At 32.7% G+C, this 20,779-nt stretch overlaps 2 protein-coding genes and 1 long non-coding RNA gene across 4 annotated transcripts in view; all 3 read right to left on the reverse strand.

Moving 5' to 3' along the window:
* Window positions 1-1,898: 1,898 nt before the first annotated feature.
* Window positions 1,899-3,645, reverse strand: LOC124451740. Its single transcript, XR_006950640.1, has 3 exons — window positions 3,392-3,645; window positions 2,488-2,651; window positions 1,899-2,319 (listed from the first exon to the last, which is right to left on the reverse strand). It is a non-coding gene; the product is annotated as an uncharacterized LOC124451740 (long non-coding RNA).
* A 227-nt stretch (window positions 3,646-3,872) lies between these two features.
* LOC124452307 (carcinoembryonic antigen-related cell adhesion molecule 5-like) overlaps window positions 3,873-20,779 on the reverse strand; it is a 44,865-nt gene continuing 27,958 nt past the window's right edge. The window contains exons 11-12 of the mRNA XM_047002886.1: window positions 7,583-7,610; window positions 3,873-4,045 (exon numbers count right to left, since the gene is read on the reverse strand). Of these exons, the coding sequence (XP_046858842.1) occupies window positions 3,873-4,045; window positions 7,583-7,610 (201 nt within the window). The remainder of the gene's footprint in view (window positions 4,046-7,582; window positions 7,611-20,779) is intronic.
* On the reverse strand, window positions 7,927-19,542 carry LOC124451706. 2 transcript variants are annotated; one of them, XM_047002325.1, is made up of 6 exons: window positions 19,380-19,542; window positions 12,343-12,398; window positions 10,857-11,121; window positions 10,105-10,374; window positions 8,809-9,084; window positions 7,927-8,201 (listed from the first exon to the last, which is right to left on the reverse strand). In XM_047002325.1, the coding sequence occupies exons 1-6, from the start codon at window positions 19,381-19,383 to the stop codon at window positions 8,035-8,037; spliced, it is 1,038 nt and encodes a 345-aa protein (XP_046858281.1). In that variant the 5' UTR covers window positions 19,384-19,542; the 3' UTR covers window positions 7,927-8,034. The 2 variants fall into 2 exon arrangements, with proteins under 2 accessions (XP_046858281.1, XP_046858283.1); XM_047002327.1 differs by lacking the exons at window positions 12,343-12,398; window positions 19,380-19,542 and adding an exon at window positions 12,432-12,625.

Below are 20,779 nucleotides of genomic sequence, written 5' to 3' on the forward strand. Positions count from 1 at the left end.
GTAAAACGTCCAAAATTTTTGATAAAAAAAATCCTCTGTTGTAGCCAGTAAAACAAGATGTTTTTGTGTTGTACTTTGTGGAAATACTAAAGAACTTTCCACTATGATACATCTCAGACAACTTCTTAATTCCACAGGAAATTCCGTGAAATGTCAATGAAATTATTTACAAATAATCTTGTCCAACAATATTTGTTAATATTTTAAATGATTCACTTTACCTTAAACAATACTGAAGTAAATAAGCCGGTGAAAAATCTTCACGTGTTTCTTAAAGAAACCAGCCAATTTTCCTCTTTTCAAAATTATTTCCTGGTCTCATGTTGTGCAAATATTTATACAAGTGAATGAAAAGAATGTAAACGCCTTGACAACGCTGTCATATGTAACAGAGCGACCATATTTTATGAAAACCTGTCTTATTACAAGCCACGCAAATTACCCAGAGTTGTTTTTAAAACAGAATACCAGCCACACAATCTTTATTCTGTAATTTTATCCTTACATATGACTTAATGGTGGTTTTAGATGAATGTATAAATTGTGAAAGCATACTTCGACACGCTGTGCCAATATCCATTTCCTAGTTGATTAAAATGCTCTTGAAGACGATGAACATCCACAAGTGGATTTTGTAAGAAAATCATTGTGAAAAATAACATCTGTATAAATCGCTTTGCTGAAATATTCTTAGTAATATTCACAATTTTAATGCACAACTAAAAATTTCTTATACTTTGTCTACAAAGAATTTTAGATGGGGGGGACTTTGGAATCGCCAGGGGCCCTGGGAAAGCTTGATCCGCCCCCCTGCTTACCCTATGTATCTTACCAATGATCTTACTCTGCAGTTTTTAGATGAAAATACCAAACGTGGCTAGATTGAGAATGTTCTTGACGAGTCCCAGGGGGCATGCACCATTAAGAAATTTTTGATTTCGTAAAACAGTGAATCAAATGACAAATAACCAAGTTGTCCTTTAACTTTTACCACTTCAACCCAAGCAACTTCAATTCAGATGGTTGGACTGCAAACTTCTGTTTAGCAAAGGACTGTACATGGATGACGTCAGACGACTTTGCTCTTTTTAATCGGGTATATTAGAAGTTAAAATTGTTTAAAAAATAGCAAATACCATGGTGAATTGTTAAAATAATAACGTAACAGTTCTTAAAAGAAGTATTTAAAACCAGAACACTAAGCCCAACAAGTCACCAAAACAAATTCAGAAATTAAAAGTACAAAAGTAATGTTCTATAATTTCTTTTAATTGTTGTATTTAACATTGCTTTACAATTAGCTTAGAATCTTAAATGAAAGAAAATTTTGCAAAATTTTAGTAAATATGGGGACAATATAGAATTGCAAATCCGGTTTAAAATAAAGCGTATTCACTCCCAAGTAAGACATTTGAATTTTACGAATCATTTCAGTGTAAGAAATACTTGAAAATCTGCATTCTGCGGTATATATATATTTAGGCTATCTTCTACCTTAGGCTATCCTGCTCATCTGTCATTGATTATCATTAAAGATCAATGAATATTGTCCACTGATGAGCATAATTGAGATGTTCGCTCGCTGAAAACTACAATTGATGTTTATGGAATTGAAGCATTGTTTACACGAAGCAAGGATAGCACTATCCATTGTTCAGTGACTCACACATAAAAATTTTGTTATATTTTGTTCACTAAATTGTTTCAATTGCAGTTTGCTGTCTTTCTGGCCAAGGTTGCTGAAACAAAGCCACTCAATGTTAGCTTGTCTTTGGGGGTAGGTCAAATCTCACATCTACAAGTAGACACGAAAATAGAGAAGCAAAAATAATAATGATCACGAAATTTTTTTATTCGTAAACATCTCTTACACTAGTGCATATGAAATCATTTAATCGTAAAGAAGCAATTTAAAGAGTTTTCCATCACACTCCTTGACATTGCTTGATTTTTCTATCTAATTTCTACACTTAATTTCTATGTAAATAAAAGTTTAAATGGTTTAACCATGATAATTAAAATAATAAAAGTAAAACTACGATTAAAACAATATTCTATTCAAAATGCTGTGTTAAAGTCAGTGTGTAATGTTGTTGCCTTATAAAGGCAAGTAAAATACATTCACAAACTGTAGCATAGATGCCAAGATTCAAGTTTGTTCATGGCAAAAGATTATGTACACAGACACAATCATAAAGTATTCAGTTTAGTACTGTTTAGAGATCAAATCTAGATTATATAATGAAGAACAAAATAAAACTTTATAAATGTAGTAACAGTCTTTACGTACTCTTGTTTTATTAACGACGATCGCCAGTTCTAAAGGAAATTTATAATAAGATTAAACTACCATAATAAGAGAAAGAAAAACATGTTTTCGGCATTTTTTAAAAAAATATTCAACAAATGAATCAATTTTTATTTTTTCTTCAACCATCAATGAATGACGTCGATCTTTGTGGATCTTTTCCAAAAGATAAAACTTACTATTCCTTCTTTTCATCGCCTTTTTTGTCATCACTTTTCTTGTCGTCTTTTTTCTCGACAGGTGCCAGTTTACTCATATCAATCCTGGCGTATCCAGTCGGTGCAGGACGATTTTGGGCCGGGTTTTTTCAAGGGACATCTTTTAAATCAAGTGAGGAGTATAACTACAGAAAAAATACGTATATATTGTCATTACAAACATTGTTTTTTTCTATTATGTTTGAGCACTCTGGTTACAAAACAATGCATACAATGTGTAAACGTACATCCTGTGTCCCAAGGGCAGGAGTCACCAATTTACTATGGTGATAGCCGGGAGGGCACATTGTAATACACTTTGTATATACTTTATCATATATACCTATGATGATAAAATATATGTAGGTTTTTTAATCATCGTAAATGATCTAATAAACCCGTGACGTTAAATAAATTCCATAGCAGTTCGAGAGAGGGGAGGGACGTTCAGTTTACACGAGTAGTGAAATAGAGAGAGACGTTTACATCATTTTCTATCACTTTATTGTGAGCAAAACAGAAACAAAGTCAAGATTGAATATACGGTTTCTTAGCCCAATCGATAAAACAATTTAAATTATGACAATGTGCCGGGTTTGTCTATTGCAGACTGAGCGCTTATTAGAGACACTCGTCTAATATAAAATCAAGTTTCAACGAAGCAATTCGTATGTATTGTTTTCAAGTGTGTTTACAGGTCTTTGAGAATCAATTACTGCTAAATAACAATAATTCTAAATGTCGGGTGCTTTCACATACGAGCAGTTTTTAACCCCGCATAATCTCCATGATGCATTCAAATTAATCATCACCATAATCCAACTAAAACAAAATAAATGCACAAATCCTATTTATAAATAATAGATGACAAAGATCCACAACAAACCGGATTTCCTTCTCTATTTTCTCTATCGATCGAGGCATAAACAGGTGGTGGTGCTTTACTTGTTGATGGTTTATTTTCATCACTTGTTGATTGATTATTTACTGTTTCATATTGATTACCAACAGATTCATAAGCATTTTCTCTAAGTTCTCCAGCCACTTCATAATGATTGGGTTGTGCATTATTAGCTCCAGCTAAAGGTCCAACACCATTTTCACCGCTGCAACATTAACAACCATGATTAAATTTTGTACATGATATGGAAGAAACGAAGAAAATATAGATACAACATTAATACGACAGTTCGTACTGTACGAAATACAACAGCTTCTCTAACTTGCTCAAACCATGAAAATATTTTATTCAAAAGATGAGAAACACAAAACACATTAACATCACATATTACACAAAGAAAATTAAAATGAATAATTCACTTACTGGTATCCTTTTTCTACAATAAACATAACATAAAAGTAGATACTTAATAATTAGTAATACGACAGCAGAAAATGACAACAACTATAATGGCGACAAGGAAAACCGCTCCAACAGCAATGCCAACAATCAGAGCAATATTTGGTCCATCATCATCATCATCTTTAACTGTAGAATTATTGTTGCCATTATCTTTGCTTGTAGAAGTATTTTGGCTAACTTAAATAAAGAGTTGTGAACTTTGATAAATTTTATCAAACAGTCTTCTTGACGACCCCAAATTCAAACATTAATCAAAAGCTTTTTAAATAGGTCTAGCAAATAGTTTGAAATAGCCAGAATGAAACAATGCGATATGCAAAAAAAAATAAAATTCACAATAAACACTAAAGTTAGTGTCAGGTCATACGTAAATTGATAAATTAATAAAAAAAGTTTAAAAACAAATGGTGAGACACAATCTCCAAAATGATTGTTCCATATTAAAGAATTAAAGAAAAAACGTTAAAAAGTTACCGTTATTAGTGGAGTGGAACTAATTGATAACGTAAAGGTAAACGTCATCGATGACGTAATTATCAACGGCGATAGACTGAATGAGCTTGATATAGGAGCTAGCACAATAACAAAAATTGTTCAAATGAGAATGATTCCAATATTGAAATTCCTTCAATATTGAAATGCGTGCCACCAAATCGTGAAAATTTGCTAGTTTGAAATTCCAGTCATTTAAGCAATTCACGCCAAGTAATCTATTTAATAATTTCTAATTAGCAGCAATTTTAAAAAACACTTGAGAAAAACGACGATTTTTGAGAGCAAACATGTTTCGACATTATCAGAATGCCATCTTCAGTGCAGAATGGTTAGTGTTAAGTAATATGATACATGATATGATATGAATAAATTAATTACAATGAATAGGATTATGATTCAGTTACTAAATATAAAATATTTACAAAAAGGAAAAGAAAAATAAGTATTAAGAACTTATAACAAAAATATTATTATAAAGTAAATATAGTGTTGTAGTGGTGAACTTGGATATTTAAATCGGGATTAGTTTTATTAATGTGTAGAGCTTCCTTGATTTTGAGTGAGAAAGTGGATTGATCAGTGTCGATGATTTTAAAACAGGAAGGTGAGAATTTGTTTTACATGAAGGAGAGGCTTGAAGATGTTTGTAGATAGTGGAGTTTTGTCTGTGTGAGTATGTTCCTTTATCCTGGTAGATAATTGGCGAGAAGTTTCACCAATATAGCGGGAATTACATCCCGCACATGAAAATTGATAAACTACCATAGATTTGGAAAGTTCGGGAAGTGGGTCTTTAAACGAAAATAAAGATTTTATTTTAAAAGGTGTGAAAATAAGTTTAACGTCAATGTCAGTGCAGTAGCGTTTAATGATTTGTGTGAGTTTGCGTTGTGTGTGTCGTGAGTAATCACCTATGTAAGGTAGTTTGAAATAACGTTTATTGTCAGGTTGTTGTATATCGTTAGTGTTAGTTGTGGCGTTAGATGAGTCAGTGCTTATCTTGTTGTCCAAATAGTGTTGTATAGTGTTGTTGATGAAATGAAAAGGAAAAGAATTACGTTGGAGAGTGAATATTAGTTTCTTTAAATCACGTTGAAAGCCGATGTCTGTGTTGTTAAGTTTCCGTGCTCTGTCGGTCAGTGTTCGTATCAGTCCAATTTTGTAATTTAATGGTGTGAAACTAAAAAAAGTTAGTCAGTAGTCCTGTATATGTTGGTTTGTGGTATGTAGAGGTCATACAGTTTTCATGTGATTTAGTTAGTAAGATGTCAAGAAAGGGTAACTGATTGTCTTGTTCGGTTTCGTATGTAAAGTTTATGTTTTGATGTTGTTTGTTGATGTATTCGTAAAAGAGTAATGCTTCGTCTTTGTTATGAAAAATACAAAAAAATGTCGTCAACGTATCTGCGGTAAAATAAAGGTTTGTTGTTGCTGTAGTTATTTAACCAGTTTCGTTCGTGAAAACCCATGAAAATGTTGGCTAGAATGGGTGCCAAGGGTGAGCCCATACTTACCCCGTCAATTTGGTCGTAGTACTTACCGTTAAATAAAAAAATGAGTCTCGGCCGTAGCGATGTTAAACAATAGTTTTAGTTCTGTTCTGTTCATTTTGAATGTAGGGTTATTGGTAAAAATTAAATCAATAGCAATGTCTATGGTTTCGGTCAGTGGTATGTTGGTAAAAAGGCTTTCAACGTCAAAAGAAATAAAGAATTTGTCATGTGGAGCGTTAGTGTTAAAAGATAAAAAAATCATCGACAAAACTAAAAGAATCTTTAGCAGAATGGTCATTAGGTATTAGGGGTTGGAGTAAAGAGCTGAGGTATTTGGCTAATTTGTAGTTATACGAATTGATTGAAGAATTTATAGGTCTGATAGGAGGTATGTCATTGATATTGTTTAATTTATGAAGTTTAGGTAAACCATATAATCGAGCTGGCTGTGAACCTCTAGGGTACATTTCTTGAAATGATTTTTCGTTAATAGAGTTCTTTTTCTTTAAGTTACGTAGCAGTCGTTGTAATTTTGCTTCACGGGAAATTGTAGGATCATGATCGAGTGGTTTGAACTTAGATAAATTGTTAATTATAGTGAGGCAAGAGTTAATGTATACCTGACGATCCATAATGACTACACCATTTCCTTTGTCAGGTTTAAGAACAATGATTTTGTCATTATTACGAATGTTCCTTAGAATTTTATGTTTCTACTGCACTGACATTGACGTTAAACTTATTTTCACACCTTTTAAAATAAAATCTTTATTTTCGTTTAAAGACCCACTTCCCGAACTTTCCAAATCTATGGTAGTTTATCAATTTTCATGTGCGGGATGTAATTCCCGCTATATTGGTGAAACTTCTCGCCAATTATCTACCAGGATAAAGGAACATACTCACACAGACAAAAACTCCACTATCTACAAACATCTTCAAGCCTCTCCTTCATGTAAAAACAAATTCTCACCTTCCTGTTTTAAAATCATCGACACTGATCAATCCACTTTCTCACTCAAAATCAAGGAAGCTCTACACATTAATAAAACTAATCCCGACTTAAATATCCAAGTTCACCACTACAACACTATACTTACTTTATAATAATATTTTTTGTTATAAGTTCTTAATACTTATTTTTCTTTTCCTTTTTTGTAAATATTTTATATTTAGTAACTGAATCATAATCCTATTCATTGTAATTAATTTATTCATATCATATCATGTATCATATTACTTAACACTAACCATTCTGCACTGAAGATGGCATTCTGATAATGTCGAAACATGTTTGCTCTCAAAAAAATCGTCGTTTTTCTCAAGTGTTTTTTTTAATCTATTTAAATTAATGAACTCTAGGCAATTTACTTTTCTAAACACTTTATTGATTATACTGGGGAATACAGATAAGTTAAACATATTTTTACTGATAGTCATTGAAGAATATATATACATAGGAAAAAATGTTATGGTTAATGCAGCATGCAGACATTGCCAGTCTTTGTTTTACCACACGAGCCAGTAAAAAGTTATGTAATCAGAGCAATCTTCGTTGTTTACTGAAATTTTATTGTTATAAGGGTATTCAAGTGCATTCAAGAAGTCTAATGCTAATTACAAAAAGATAAACATCAGTCTGTCAACTTTTGCTACCAAGAAAGTTCGTACATAATGTAAAATAAAAGTCCAACAAGTGATAAACTGAGGTTCTTAATAATTTTACCTTCGTTGACAACAGTGAGATTTTTAACCTCAGATAAATCATTTCCCAGTTTATTCTTTGCTTCACAGCGATATGAACCTTTTTGACTGAAGTTGACAGATTGAATGCTGTATGTCTTTTTATTGCTGACAACATCACCATTATGATGAATAATGAAGGTTGGCGGAGGAAAACCATCTGATTCGCAGGTTATATTCACACTTTTACCAATTTTTGGATCTTTTTTTGAGAGGGTTATGGTCGTATTTCTTGGTTGATCTAAAATTTAAAATTCAAAATTCTACGTATTTGACAATTTCAAAACTTTATTGCAAAAGTACTAAATATATAAGTTCGAAACTTACAATTCACTATTATTTCAATGGATTTTTCGTCAATGAAACGTGGATCATTAAAACTTTCAGCTTTACATCTGTAACTTCCAGGATCATTTGTTGAGGCACCAGGGATTACTAAAGTCGCACTTTCAACTCCAAATCCACGAACTGTTGTGTTATCTTTATCAAACCATGTGACATTAGCAGGAGGATACCTCCTTCACCTCTACATACACATGACACACTATCACTTTCATTCACAAGCAGAGGAGATGAACAGTTAATCGACACTGTTGGTTTAACTGAAATTAAAGACAGAATCATAATAATAGTCATGATAGAAACAATAGGGTATTTATTTGTAAGCGTCAGTGAGACAGGGTAAAACCGGAAGAGGAATGTCGCATCTGTAAAGAATAAAATTTATTGTTGTATGTGCTGTGTATGTCAAATTTGATTGGTTTATTCGTAGTCACATGATATAAAATAAACGCAATGTTTCTCGTCAGGGAAACAAGTGAAAAATTGTTGCGTGCTGATTTTAATATCATATAAAAGCATTTCGCCTTTATAGCATTTAACAACAAAATCTCGACGGACAAATCTCCACCGAAAGAGACGTTGATTTCATTGAAAAGCTGTGAAAATATATGAATTTTATTCCTATATATAACAAAACACTTAATGTATACTTCCGTGAGAAATACTGAGCTTTGTTTTCCCTCGAATCACATGCAATGTATTGAGACTCTTGGAAAACTAAACTCACTATTTCCCTTGAGAGCATACAATAAGTGTATAACACAAAGTCATGATATTTTACCACACGTCAATAATAACAAAGTTGAAGACAAAGTTTTCAAACATCTATAGTAACAAGATGATAAAATATATATCTGCAAAACTTACATTTTACTTGTATTTCAATGGATTTTTGATCTCTGAAACCTGGATCATCATAACTTTGTGCTTTACATTTGTAACTTCCACCATCATTCAATGTAACATTAGTGATTACTAATGTCTTATTTACAACTCCAACATCACCAATTATGTTGTTATTTTTATCAAACCATGTGACATTAGCAGGAGGGTTACCTCTTTCACCTCTACATACACATGACACATTATCACCTTTACTCACAACCAGAGGAGTTGAACAATTAATCACCACTGTAGGCTTTCCTGAAAACAAAAGCAAAAAAATTTAACTAATTATGCTAAAGAAAATGGATGCTGAAACAAAAAATAAAGTCTAAGGGATTTTTTGGAAATTGCAAGTGTTTAATAAACTTCCAACTAATAGCTGGAAATAGCAAATATGTCTGTCACAATTAATGCAACGCAACAAGAAGTGATATAAGAACATTCTCCCGTTAAAAATATTTAACAATTTTTGGATTAAGTTGAGCATGATATAAAAGAATATTCAGACCGAGGTCAATTGGATATCTACCGAAGCAAATCTGAGGGGGATAGCGCTGACTGCAGTCTGATTGAAAAATTTTTGCGGTTTGCTTTCGTCTATTTCCTGTAAATACGCGATGAAAACTCTCTGGACAAACAGTTTAACACTTTCGGTGTCTTTTCGTCTATATTCCCGATAATTTGAGCAGAGTAAAACACTTGAAAGTCTCGAGGAAGATTCTACCAAAATATTTCTTGTATATACAGTTGTCTCATAAAGAAAATTCGTCACCTACAGGTAATTTTCAATTTTTTCTAGGTGATAGTGTATTGACAATTATTTGAAGGCTTTTAGACAATCACAATCGAGATTGCATCACCGTTGTATTATAATAATTAAGCTCAACTAGCACAGATCAATATATGAACATCTTAACCCTAACCCTCACACCCATTAACAAACAACAAAAATCTTCCAACGTGATCGTTAATGAATAAAATCAATAAACCCGAAAATAACCAAGACACGCTCTTGAATTGAGCTTTTACTCTTTTACAGGTTTACATTATAATATATGTATGACGAATTAAACATGTTTGGCTGTTCCGGGGTGTATTCTATTAGCTTTGCAACTGCAAAGAAATTCACTTAAAAGTATACGTACATGATGAATTGAATATAGGTCAAAGTGTCGTATGGATTTGAGCGAAGTTGAATATGAAGCATTATAATCACATTGGTGCACTATAAATTAAACGGACACAGGAGAAACTAAAATGAACTACTCTTGCATGTACCTTGTCGTTTTGGGTTCGCGTTGATGACAACATAACAAGTGTGACTTTTTCCACCGTATAAAACATACTTGTAAGGGAAAAAGTGTCGTCCGATTCCAAAGCGAGTAAAACGTGTAAGATAATACTTTTCTACTCTTTCAATTATGTACTTATGTGAACACGTGAAGTTTTCTGGTTCTTTCCATTTTGCGGATGGAGAATAAAGAGAATAACGATATCCGTAGAATGGCGCAGTAACGTTCATAATAATCGGGCTGCATCCACATGTCCCTAACAAGAAATTAAGTTATCTTTAACTGGTTGTCCAGAGAAAAAGAACAAGTAGAAAGTGACACTCATTTGGCCACAAAATGTTACATACTATTCACATTGAATCGAAAGTCCTCCTTAAACCCAAATAGACAATAACTATACAGACTTTATCATATAACAGCATATATTACTATTTTTGACTCTACTGTCATATTACTTTGCTTTTGTAACTAGACAGAGGAACAATGAACAGGAGATTATGCTGCGTCAATGCTGTGAAGCTAGTGTATCCAAATCAGTTGAGTACTTTAACATGTACCTTACGGGTTCAAACCATTTACTTTAGGTACCTTACTTTATTGCACTTTCTAAGAACACGGTTTCAATTAAATATTTAAATTAAACAGTACCTCAGTAATATAAGTGTTGTGATTGTTTGCCAAGTACATGGCCAGTTGATGTTCTGTACTTACTGTAAACTGAACTGTTGTTTACTTTACCTTCAAGAGGACATATTTCACTAAACATTTTAAATCGCTCCAAAAGATATTTCTTCTCCTCAACACAACAACGTGTACGAGTATTGTTGCATTTCGAATCGATTTCAATTTTGTCCGCCACAAATTTCTTCCATTCTTCCTCACAAAACTCAAGCTCTTCATTCCAACCCATTTTCATCGTGAATCCTTGACCAAATAACAGCCACAATAACCACCATATCATTAAACTCATCATTGCATAGATCCAAGGATATACAGTAAAGCTCTAAATTATAATTGATTGTTGGATGTATGTACGTTATCACAGAAGACTTTAAATTTATATTTAGATCGACAATGACTACGTCACAATTACATCTGTGATGCAAGCAGATCACGATCAAAACGTATTTTTGAGCAATATATGAGCATTATCTAAAAAAGTCATTTCAGCAAAATTGTGTAGCGAGAAAAACTGTTCAGAAATAGATCGAGTTAGTCTCATATGGCTGCATGATGGCTCTCTTATTGGTAGCCACTGTAGCTATTATATAGGTACGTGGTTATAATTTTCTTAAAATAATGAAACTTGGTTAACTTTCAATTTATGCTTTATTCTTCTTACTCGGTTCAATCTAAATTTCAACTTTTTGTGTTTCAAGAGATTTATTGAACGATGAAAAAATGCCTTTTTGTGGATGGCGCTAAGGAAGTGAAGAAAGCGAGATCAAATTAAAATCAAAGCATTTATTTTAGATACAATAGATTAAAAACCCAAGACGATGTTAAAATTCTTTCTCTGAATATGAAATGAACAATTGTGCATGCAGAGCTTCCCATTAGCTATTTCATTTCAATTTCCTGTTATGTCATGATACATGTAAAAAACCTATGAAATCATAGAGCTTTTTTTCTATTGGGGAGGAAGAGCTTACGAAATAAACCATCGTCGATATTAAGGGCAGTTAAGTAGTTTTGGGTTTCAGCGTTATCTTGAGATTGCTCAAATTCTTTTATAAAAATTTACAGAAATATCACAGAAAATCTTGAAAATGGTTTGCAGCTTTTTACATTTTTCCAAGCTTTTCGTTACTCCTTTGTTTGCAGTGTGGAGTACTAACTGTCAATGAATACTCCATAAGAATTGAAAATGTCAAGCGGATTTCTTTTTAATTTTTCGCAGGTTCCGCTGAAGAACGAATATATTTACAGAACAGTGGAATAGGGTTTGTTTTTGATGTAGTTGAGAGATTTGAGCGAAAAATATGATAATACATAAATATACGAATAAAAATATTAATGTGAAACCTGTCCCCATTGTGATAAATGAAAAAATCTCTCCATTTACTATAAGAATCAAATCATTTGGGGGGCGGAAGTTGTGCGGTGTTTGTATTAACACTTATTTGCCAAATTAAGTCAAAGAAAAATTTTGCTGTATTAAATGTTAATAAAGCATCGAAGATAAAGAATCTTCCGTTTTACTATCAACTACATCACAACTTACCTTTGTTCGTTTATTAATTGAAAAGCAAACACAATAAGGCGACTGAAGCAATAAACCTTAAACAAACAGAGAAAAATTAAGATACATACAAGTCAGACGAACAACAGAGTTGTGGCTTTCGCAACGTTTTACTTGCAACTGCTGGCCAAGGCTGTTTCCTCGAGTGTGCATTGGCGTATTGAGTATATACAAACACTCATGCCATCTGCCCCAGTTATTCAACATTTTATAGAATTTGTTTTGCGTCAAATCCTATACATTACGAATCAACAATAATACTTTAAATGTTTGGAAATTTGGATGCTGTGGTTGGTTGACGAAGCAATGTTATAGAAGATAATGTTATTGATATTTTAGAGAATTACCTCTGTTTATAGCTACGAAGCAGGGGCGGATCTAGAGTATGTCAAATCCGTCGCGCGACTAATGTTTGAAATTAAAAAATAACCTATTCATATTAATTAAAAATTCATTAATTATTCTTACTTATTATCGCATTTACTTCGTGATAAAAATCCAGCTTTATAACCCCTTTATTTATTATTGAAAACTAATGACTAATCCAAAGGAATATCTCCTTGCTAACCAGATCAGTTGAATTTTAATTGACCTGGAATAACCGACTGATAAGCGGGGTGGCTTGACTATTGAGCTCTATATTAACTGGAGGGGAAACGTCAACCAAATTACTATAAATTATTAGCGCGCGGCCGCGTGGTCAAAAACATGGCGGATTTTGGTTTTCAATGTCAGCGGAAAGACGCGGGCTGATAAAATAAAATTTTTTTCGCCCACCCTGATTTGACAACCATAATTGCGATTATGTAAAATTTCAATGCGAAGCACAAAAACTTTTAGAAATTTTATTTTTAAAACATGCTGCAAACTTGTTTGGTGTACGGATGCTGAAGTAATGCCAGAAAAGGAAACATTTCATGACACCGGTGAGCAACGTAAGATTGTTTACCATTTAAAGTGTTCAGTGTTTTGTTTTAAGTCAATACTTGAAGTGTGATGGTATATATTTTGTGAATGTTTTTACTTCTAAGTTATAATTTAAGTTATGTATATCCAGTCTTATTTGTTCTTTACCTAATTGCTTGTTAGACGAGGCAAAGCAACCAATTCTTATCGAGATATGCATGTCTTAAAACTCCTTGTTTCAACTGACTTTACCTCCAAAAAATAGAGGATTTTTTCATGATATTTTTCTGAAAACATGAAGCAAATATTAAGAACAGAGCTGTATTGAAATCAAATGCAGTGCAGGATTAATTAATGAACTTTTTGGTGCATGTCGTACAATAAAAAATACCTGTATTAAACAGCTAGCCTGGACAATTTGACAGATTATGAACAATCATGATGATGGTGTTTAAGGGTTTGCTTTATGCTAAAAGTTTTATAAATGCCATCGGGTGTTTCTGTAATTGAATTGTTTGTTATAGTAAACAGGTTAGTACATCAAAATCAAGATAAAAACTACTTTGTTCAATAATATGCCAAATTATGCTCCTACCTTGAAATATTTGCTCAAGAAAAGCTAATGATGACATGCATGAAACATTAAATATAGTACTGCATCATCTGTCAAAATCCATACGTTTTCAATTTCAGGTGATTAAAATTCACATAAGATGCATTGTTGCAATGAAGTTGAATGTGGAAGAAGGAAAAATTGATGGCATAGAACTTTTTATGTCTTTTGAAGAATTACGATATCATTTAAAAGAATAAGATAGACTTTTCCAATTATGTATAGTTTCTTTGTACAAAATACTATTTTAGAAAACTTGATTTTTAAGTCATTCACTGATATTTTTACCAAAAGACAAAGAAGAAAAATTCAAAGGCATAATGTAAAATTCAAAAGTTTGTCAAGTTGTTTGAACCTAGAAAAAATTAGTATAGGTACTAGTAATTTGTAAGGACACAAGAGAAAATAGTGCAAGGTTAGCATTTTTGAGAATTAATATGTTCTTCTTGACATACATTACACAAGGCCATAATATTATAAATAATGACTGTACAATAACAATTATACAACATGCTAAAAATCTTCACCTACATTATAATTATTTAAACAGGTTTGCCCTCATGCAGCAATAAGAAAAGTGTTATGTCAGAGAAACCAATGCACTTTAATTTAAGAAATCATATTTTCAATGGGAAATTAATGTAGTTCTGTTCAGTAGTAGATCCATGGTTGTCAATGACAATCCAGTTTCTAATATCTTGGCTCAAAACAGAACCAGCAACATGATTATAGAATTTCTGAATTTCGTTCTTTTGCTCTCCTAGTTCAAGATATTTTCTTCATAAGTTCTCAGTAGATTTATCAGAATATCATAATACCTTATAAGACACCTAGAATCAATCCTACCAAAAAACAAAAAATTTCATACCTACTTATAATATATTTCCAGTCGACTTAAGTCGTAGGGGTAAGCTAACTTTTTCCTTTTTGGACATTTTAACTTAGATTTACCCATCTATTCAAGAAAGACAGTTGCACCAAGCTGTTATCAAACAGTCAAAAACACAAGTATTGTGCATGGGATTATGCATTAAAGCTTAACAACACATTGAAAGTGTAAAGAATGCCGTTTGATATTTATTTCTATCATAGCTAAAGCATTACTTGACAAAATCTACGTTATTTTACAGTAGATTTACCTCATTTAAATGTATGTGTCTATTTCACAAAAACCTGAAGCATTATTTTCAATATTTTATGCTTACGGTATCGTGGTTGTTTTCGCTGGTTGTCATTGATATAAGCAGTAATAGAGATCCGGATTCGGGAGGGCGAATGTTAAAATTTTTCTCAAAGTGGAAGTTTGACAACCAAAATCCGCCATTACCGCCATGTTTTGACCACGGGGTCCAGGCCATTGAGCTCTAAAACCTGGAGGGCAAAGGGCCTGGACCCGTGGTCAAAACATGGCGGTAATGGCGGATTTTGGTGGTCAAAACTTCCACTTTATTTTTTCAATATTCACTCCCTCCTGATTTCTGTTTGTATGAACGAAAACAAGTGAGAAAAAACAATTACGATACCGACAGCATATCATGTGAAAATAATGCTTAGCATTGCGTGAAAAACCAGTACAGACACACATCAAAATAAAGAAGATCGACGGTAGAGAAACGCATATTTTGGATGTAACATTTAAGTTATTTTATGACATTTTAGCCTTTAAAAGTGAAAATCAAACGGCATTCTTTACTAGACCTGTCAATCTCGTCAAACTTATACATTATTTCATGCTTTTGTATGTTTGACTGTTTGTAAACAGTTTGGTGCACCTATTTTTCTTGCTTCAAATGGATAAATCTGTGTAAAATGCTCCTAAGGAAGCGAGAAAATGTTTGCTTCAGTCCTACGACATAAGTCAACTGAAATTTACCATGGATAAGTATCATAAGTGTATTGTCATTACCTGATAAATCTACTGAAAACTCATAAAGAAAGTATGTTGAACTAGAAGAGCTACAAAAAGAAAAAATTCAAAACACCATGACACTGTTGCTTGGTAATTTGTATTTTGTAAACAGCTTGGCAGAATCTTGGATCTATTACTGAACAGAACTACATTAATTTTCCATTGAAATTACAAACTTGGAAACTAAAGTGCATTGGTTTCTCTGACAAAAACACTGTCTATTGCTGCATGAAGGCAAAATAGTTATTTGACAGTGTAGGTGAAGAAATTTATCAAGTTCTATAGATATTATTGTGCATTACTTACAGTTTTTTGGAATTGTGTAATATATGTCATGAACAAGATATAATTTTTCAAAATGCTAACCCCTTCGAGCACTACTACTCTTCTGTTTTGCTTAAACAACTTACAGCTACCAATACTAATTATTTATATGTACAAACTAACATTTGGGAATTAAATGATAAACAACTTGTTAAATCTTTGTATTTTACATCAAGCCTTTGAATTAGTTCCTTTTATCTCTTGGTAAAAAAATATTAATGAAAGACTTACAAATCAAGTTTCTCGAAAATAGTATTTTGTACAAAGAAACTAAATAATTGGAAAGGTCACATGTTGAAGACAGACTTTGCTTCTTTGACTAGGTTGCTTGACCATGAGCAAATTTAAATTTGTTTACAATTTGTTTAAAGAATTCTTTTTATTGATTTCTACTAATTCTTCATAAGACACAAAGAATTTCTTTGCCATCTATTTTTGCTTCTTCTACATTCAACTTCATTGTAACCAATGCATCCGATGTGAATTTGTGGATCACCTGGAATCATACCAAGTATGGATTTAATGAGATGAGACAATAATATGTTTAATTTTTCATGCATATTAATGATATAATCATAAGCTACTGTTGAACAAAAATTTCAAGGTAGAAACAAATCTTAGCACATTGTTCAACACACTACTTTTATCTTGGTTTTGAAGTAGTAACCTGTTTACTATAACAATAAATACTTCATTTACAGAAACGCTAAGTAGTACTTTAAAATTGTTTGCATAAATCCAACTTTCCAATCCCATTATAATTGTCTACACTATACAGTCAGTCAAATTGAGCAGGCAAACAGTTTAATAGTTATTTTTATTATACAACATATACCATAGTTCTCATTAATTTTGCATGGCACTGCATTCAATTTCAACACAACTCTGTTGTAAACTTTCCCTTCATCTTTTCAAAAAACATGAACAAATTATGCCCCATTTTGGGAGGTAAACTCAATTCAAATCAGGAGAGTTTAGCTTGATGCCTTGATCATGATACAAGATGGATGCAAAACTCGATAAAAATTGACAGCTTCGCCACGTCTGGCGAGCGATTAAGTGAAGAACAAACAAGACTGGACCAAAATAACTTTAAATTAAAACTTAGTAGTAGAAACACTCTTCAAGTATCGTGTTAAAAACAAAATAGTAAAATTAATACTGTGCTACTTACCGGAGTCAAGAAATGTTCCCTTTTCTGTCGCTATTTCAGCATCCGCAAACCTCAGAAGTTGGCAGTTTAATAAATAAAGTTTTAAAAAAGTGTTTATGTTAGGAAAATAAATAGTTTTGATATTTTCTATACTCGCAATCGTGGTGGTCAAATCAGGGTGGGCGACAAAAATTTTATTTCATGAGCCCGCGTCTCTCCGCTGACTTTGACCACCAAAATCCGCCATGTTTTTGACCACGCGGCCGCGCGCTAATAATTTATACTAATTTTGTTGACGTTCCCCTCCAGTTATTATAGAACTCAATGGTATAGGTCCGGCCACCCCGCTTATCGGTCAAGATTATTCCAGATCGTCCACTGATCTGGCTATTGACCAATGAAATAAGCGTTTTTGGCGTTCATAGACTCCTTTATCCGTCGAACCAGTCAAGCCACCCCGCTTATCAGTCGGTTATTCCAGGTCAATTAAAATTCAACTGATCTGGTTACCAACGAGATATTCATTGGATTAGTCATTAGTTTTCAATAATAAATAAAGCTGGATTTTTATCACGAAGTAAATGCGATAATAAAGTAAGAATAATTAAAGAATTTTTAACTAATATGAATAGGTAATTTTGAGTTTCAAACATCAGTCGCGCGACGGATTTGACATACTCTAGATCCGCCTGCTACTTCCATTGGTTATTTATGTAATAATAAAAAGCTATGAGTCTTATATTTTTTCATTTTTAAATAAACAATAATATTAAACTATATTCTTATTAAAACTGTTGCCTCATGTTCAACGTTAAAGATCCTGAAGCAGCCAATTACATAGTTCCGTGAAAATTACACAGCAAATTTAAAGCGTATAAAATGAAATTTCCTTCAGTAATATACAACTTAACACTTCACATCTAAAAATGAAATGATTTTTAACTCACCAAAACGTTTAGGCTTTTGCTTTATCAATAAACGGTTGAGGTTATTCAACTTCCTGGTTTAAAAATTCTTGTATTCGTCGTCTTTGCGTCGTCAAGTCAGTCAATTGTGAGTTAGCCTCAGTTAGGTGTGTTTGTGTACTTTAATGTATATTTTGAGTCGAGGTGGGGTGGAATGTCGGCGGTAGCAATTAGCACTATATAATAATTAATGTAATATCGATTTGATTATGCCTCTAAAGAAACACTTTTGTCAAAAAAAATTGCACATCGTTTTTTCTGAACTAATTCGCACACTGGGCCCATGGAGGTAGGGTAACCCTACCAGAAGGGTTACATTAGCAAGCAAGTTACCCAACGTGAAATTGCTTTATATGTGGCATTTACATGTGTGCTAGGGTAACCCTGAGGGTAAGGGTTTCCATATCAAATTGATAAGGTTACCACAATAGTTGGATTATGATGTTTTTATTTCATAAACCATAAAAATGTTTGAGATAAGGTAATCCCTTTCAGTAGGGCTATGTTCACATCATATCTACTCAACATATTTGCATATCAGGGAAAATAAATTGCTTCCAAAGCATAAAATTATACACAAGATGCACTACATGATTTTACAGAGACAAACAATAAAACTAGAGCCCATCCACCATCTACAAGGAAGTTTTCGAGATGGCAAAGAAGGTTTTTATTCTATGAATGTTAAGTCGTCATTGAAAAAAACCACTCAATGTGAATATAATATAATAAAAATGAATTTGAAACAATTTTCAGAGGTCTTAAACTGAATTATGGATATTTATAAATATGCCTCAAGGAAGACAAAATGTTTCATCTTCAATCAAGTCTACAACATGCTAATGTTGCTGTCATTAATAGTAATACACAAACCTGACAATGGTAGAGTCACCCTACACAAAAAGATAGCCTTGCAAGTATGGTTACCCTATTCCCATGTAAACATGCCTTTATTATTCCAAAGCCATCATCAGAGAATAAATGTAATATATTAATCTAAACACGGTTTTTTAATATGAACATGAAAAACATGTGACTTGGACGAGATTTGAACTCGCAACTTCGGGATACTAGTCCGCCGCTCTACAGGTAGAGCTCAACAAGTACAAGTACGTTATTCCACTAAAAATACAGCAAAACGTAACATACCCATGTAATTTGGTTTTCTTCTGTGAGAATTTCAGAAAGACCCAATTTCCTGCTTCGCAACGTTTGACGTTTAGCGTTATATAAGTCTTTCGTATGAGCTCTGTATTTTCGTTTTACGCTATTAAATTTTGTGATTATTTTATTCACTAGCGAAGAAGTTATTTACAACAGTCGTGAGTATTCTATGTGTTAGAAGTTATTTACAACAGTCGTGAGTATTCTATGTGTTAGAATTTATTTACAGGCTTTTTATATATTTGGTTAAAGAAGGTGCAGTTATTACACAGCGGATAATGTACTTGAAATTTGAGTAGTTTTACGTGATTATAAAGTTAAGTGCGTAAGTTTAAGTAGCGCGTTTGAGTAAGGGGGTGTTTACATGAATCCGTAATGAGTTTCGATCCGGAATGAACTCATTCCTAGTTTCATTCCAGATCGAAATTTCATTCCGGATCGAAATTTACTTTTTATCTCATGTAAACGCGAATTGAGTTTCATTCTGGAATGATATTGTGATTAATGACGAAGCACGCATGTGCCATGGGTATTGTCTTCTGGCAAATTGAAGCTCGTAAGTAAATAAAGAGGCTAAATGGGTTAAAATGAGTGCGAAGAAAAACAACAATTAGTTTCATGTAAACACGGATTGACATCACGTTTCGATCGGGATTGAAAGTCATTCCGGATTCATGTAAACACCCCCTAAGTGTAGGATTGGCTTTTTCCTCTATTGCTAATACATGAATCTAGATGAATAATGTACGCACGTTATGTACGTCACTACAGTTTAACGTACGTGATGTGGTTGTTGATTATGCGGTTTCAGTGGGCGTATTTCATATTTCTGTGCATATATTCACTCAATATATTCACTATGGTAATTCACTGGCGTATTTTTATTGAAATGATATAACTGGAATGCTAAGTGGTGATCATTGAACCAAAGTACATTGAATAAAATAGATGTATTTAATCAGTGTGGCCCACCGTGACAAGACTTTCTGAAAGTAAATTACCAAGTCAAACTGCAAAAATTACTAAAATCAATAAAAAATTACTGAATTCGGAGAAACAGTTGTTAAACAAATTCACAGGTTATGGCAAAAAATCAAACGACAAATGCATGTGACATTAGCAGGAGGGTTACCTCCTTCACCTCTACATACACATGACACATTATCACCATCATTCACAACCACATGAGTTGAACAATTAATTACCACCTTTGGTTTCACTGAAATTAAAAACAAAAAATATTCCTTTCTTAAATTAGTTATGAAAAAGAAAATTAATAATGAGAATATTCGTTAGTGTTAGGTGCATTTTCTTAGGATTGTTGGATCGATGCCCTAACCAGTCACAAGCCAGCAGGAAGCACGCTTATCAGTCTCCAAAAGTCC

The sequence above is a fragment of the Xenia sp. Carnegie-2017 genome, unplaced genomic scaffold (assembly GCF_021976095.1).
Source record: "Xenia sp. Carnegie-2017 unplaced genomic scaffold, XeniaSp_v1 HiC_scaffold_24, whole genome shotgun sequence".
Classification (NCBI taxonomy): Eukaryota; Metazoa; Cnidaria; class Anthozoa; order Malacalcyonacea; family Xeniidae; genus Xenia; species Xenia sp. Carnegie-2017.

Bases quoted from the DNA above. Each gene is read 5' to 3' on its own strand.
- LOC124451706 (XM_047002325.1), bottom strand. The intron at 11,122-12,342 runs GTAAGTTGTGAT...ATTATAATTTAG, and splicing joins CAATTAATAAACGAACAAAG to AGCTTTACTGTATATCCTTG. The intron at 9,085-10,104 runs GTACATGCAAGA...TTTTGTTTTCAG, and splicing joins CGCGAACCCAAAACGACAAG to GAAAGCCTACAGTGGTGATT.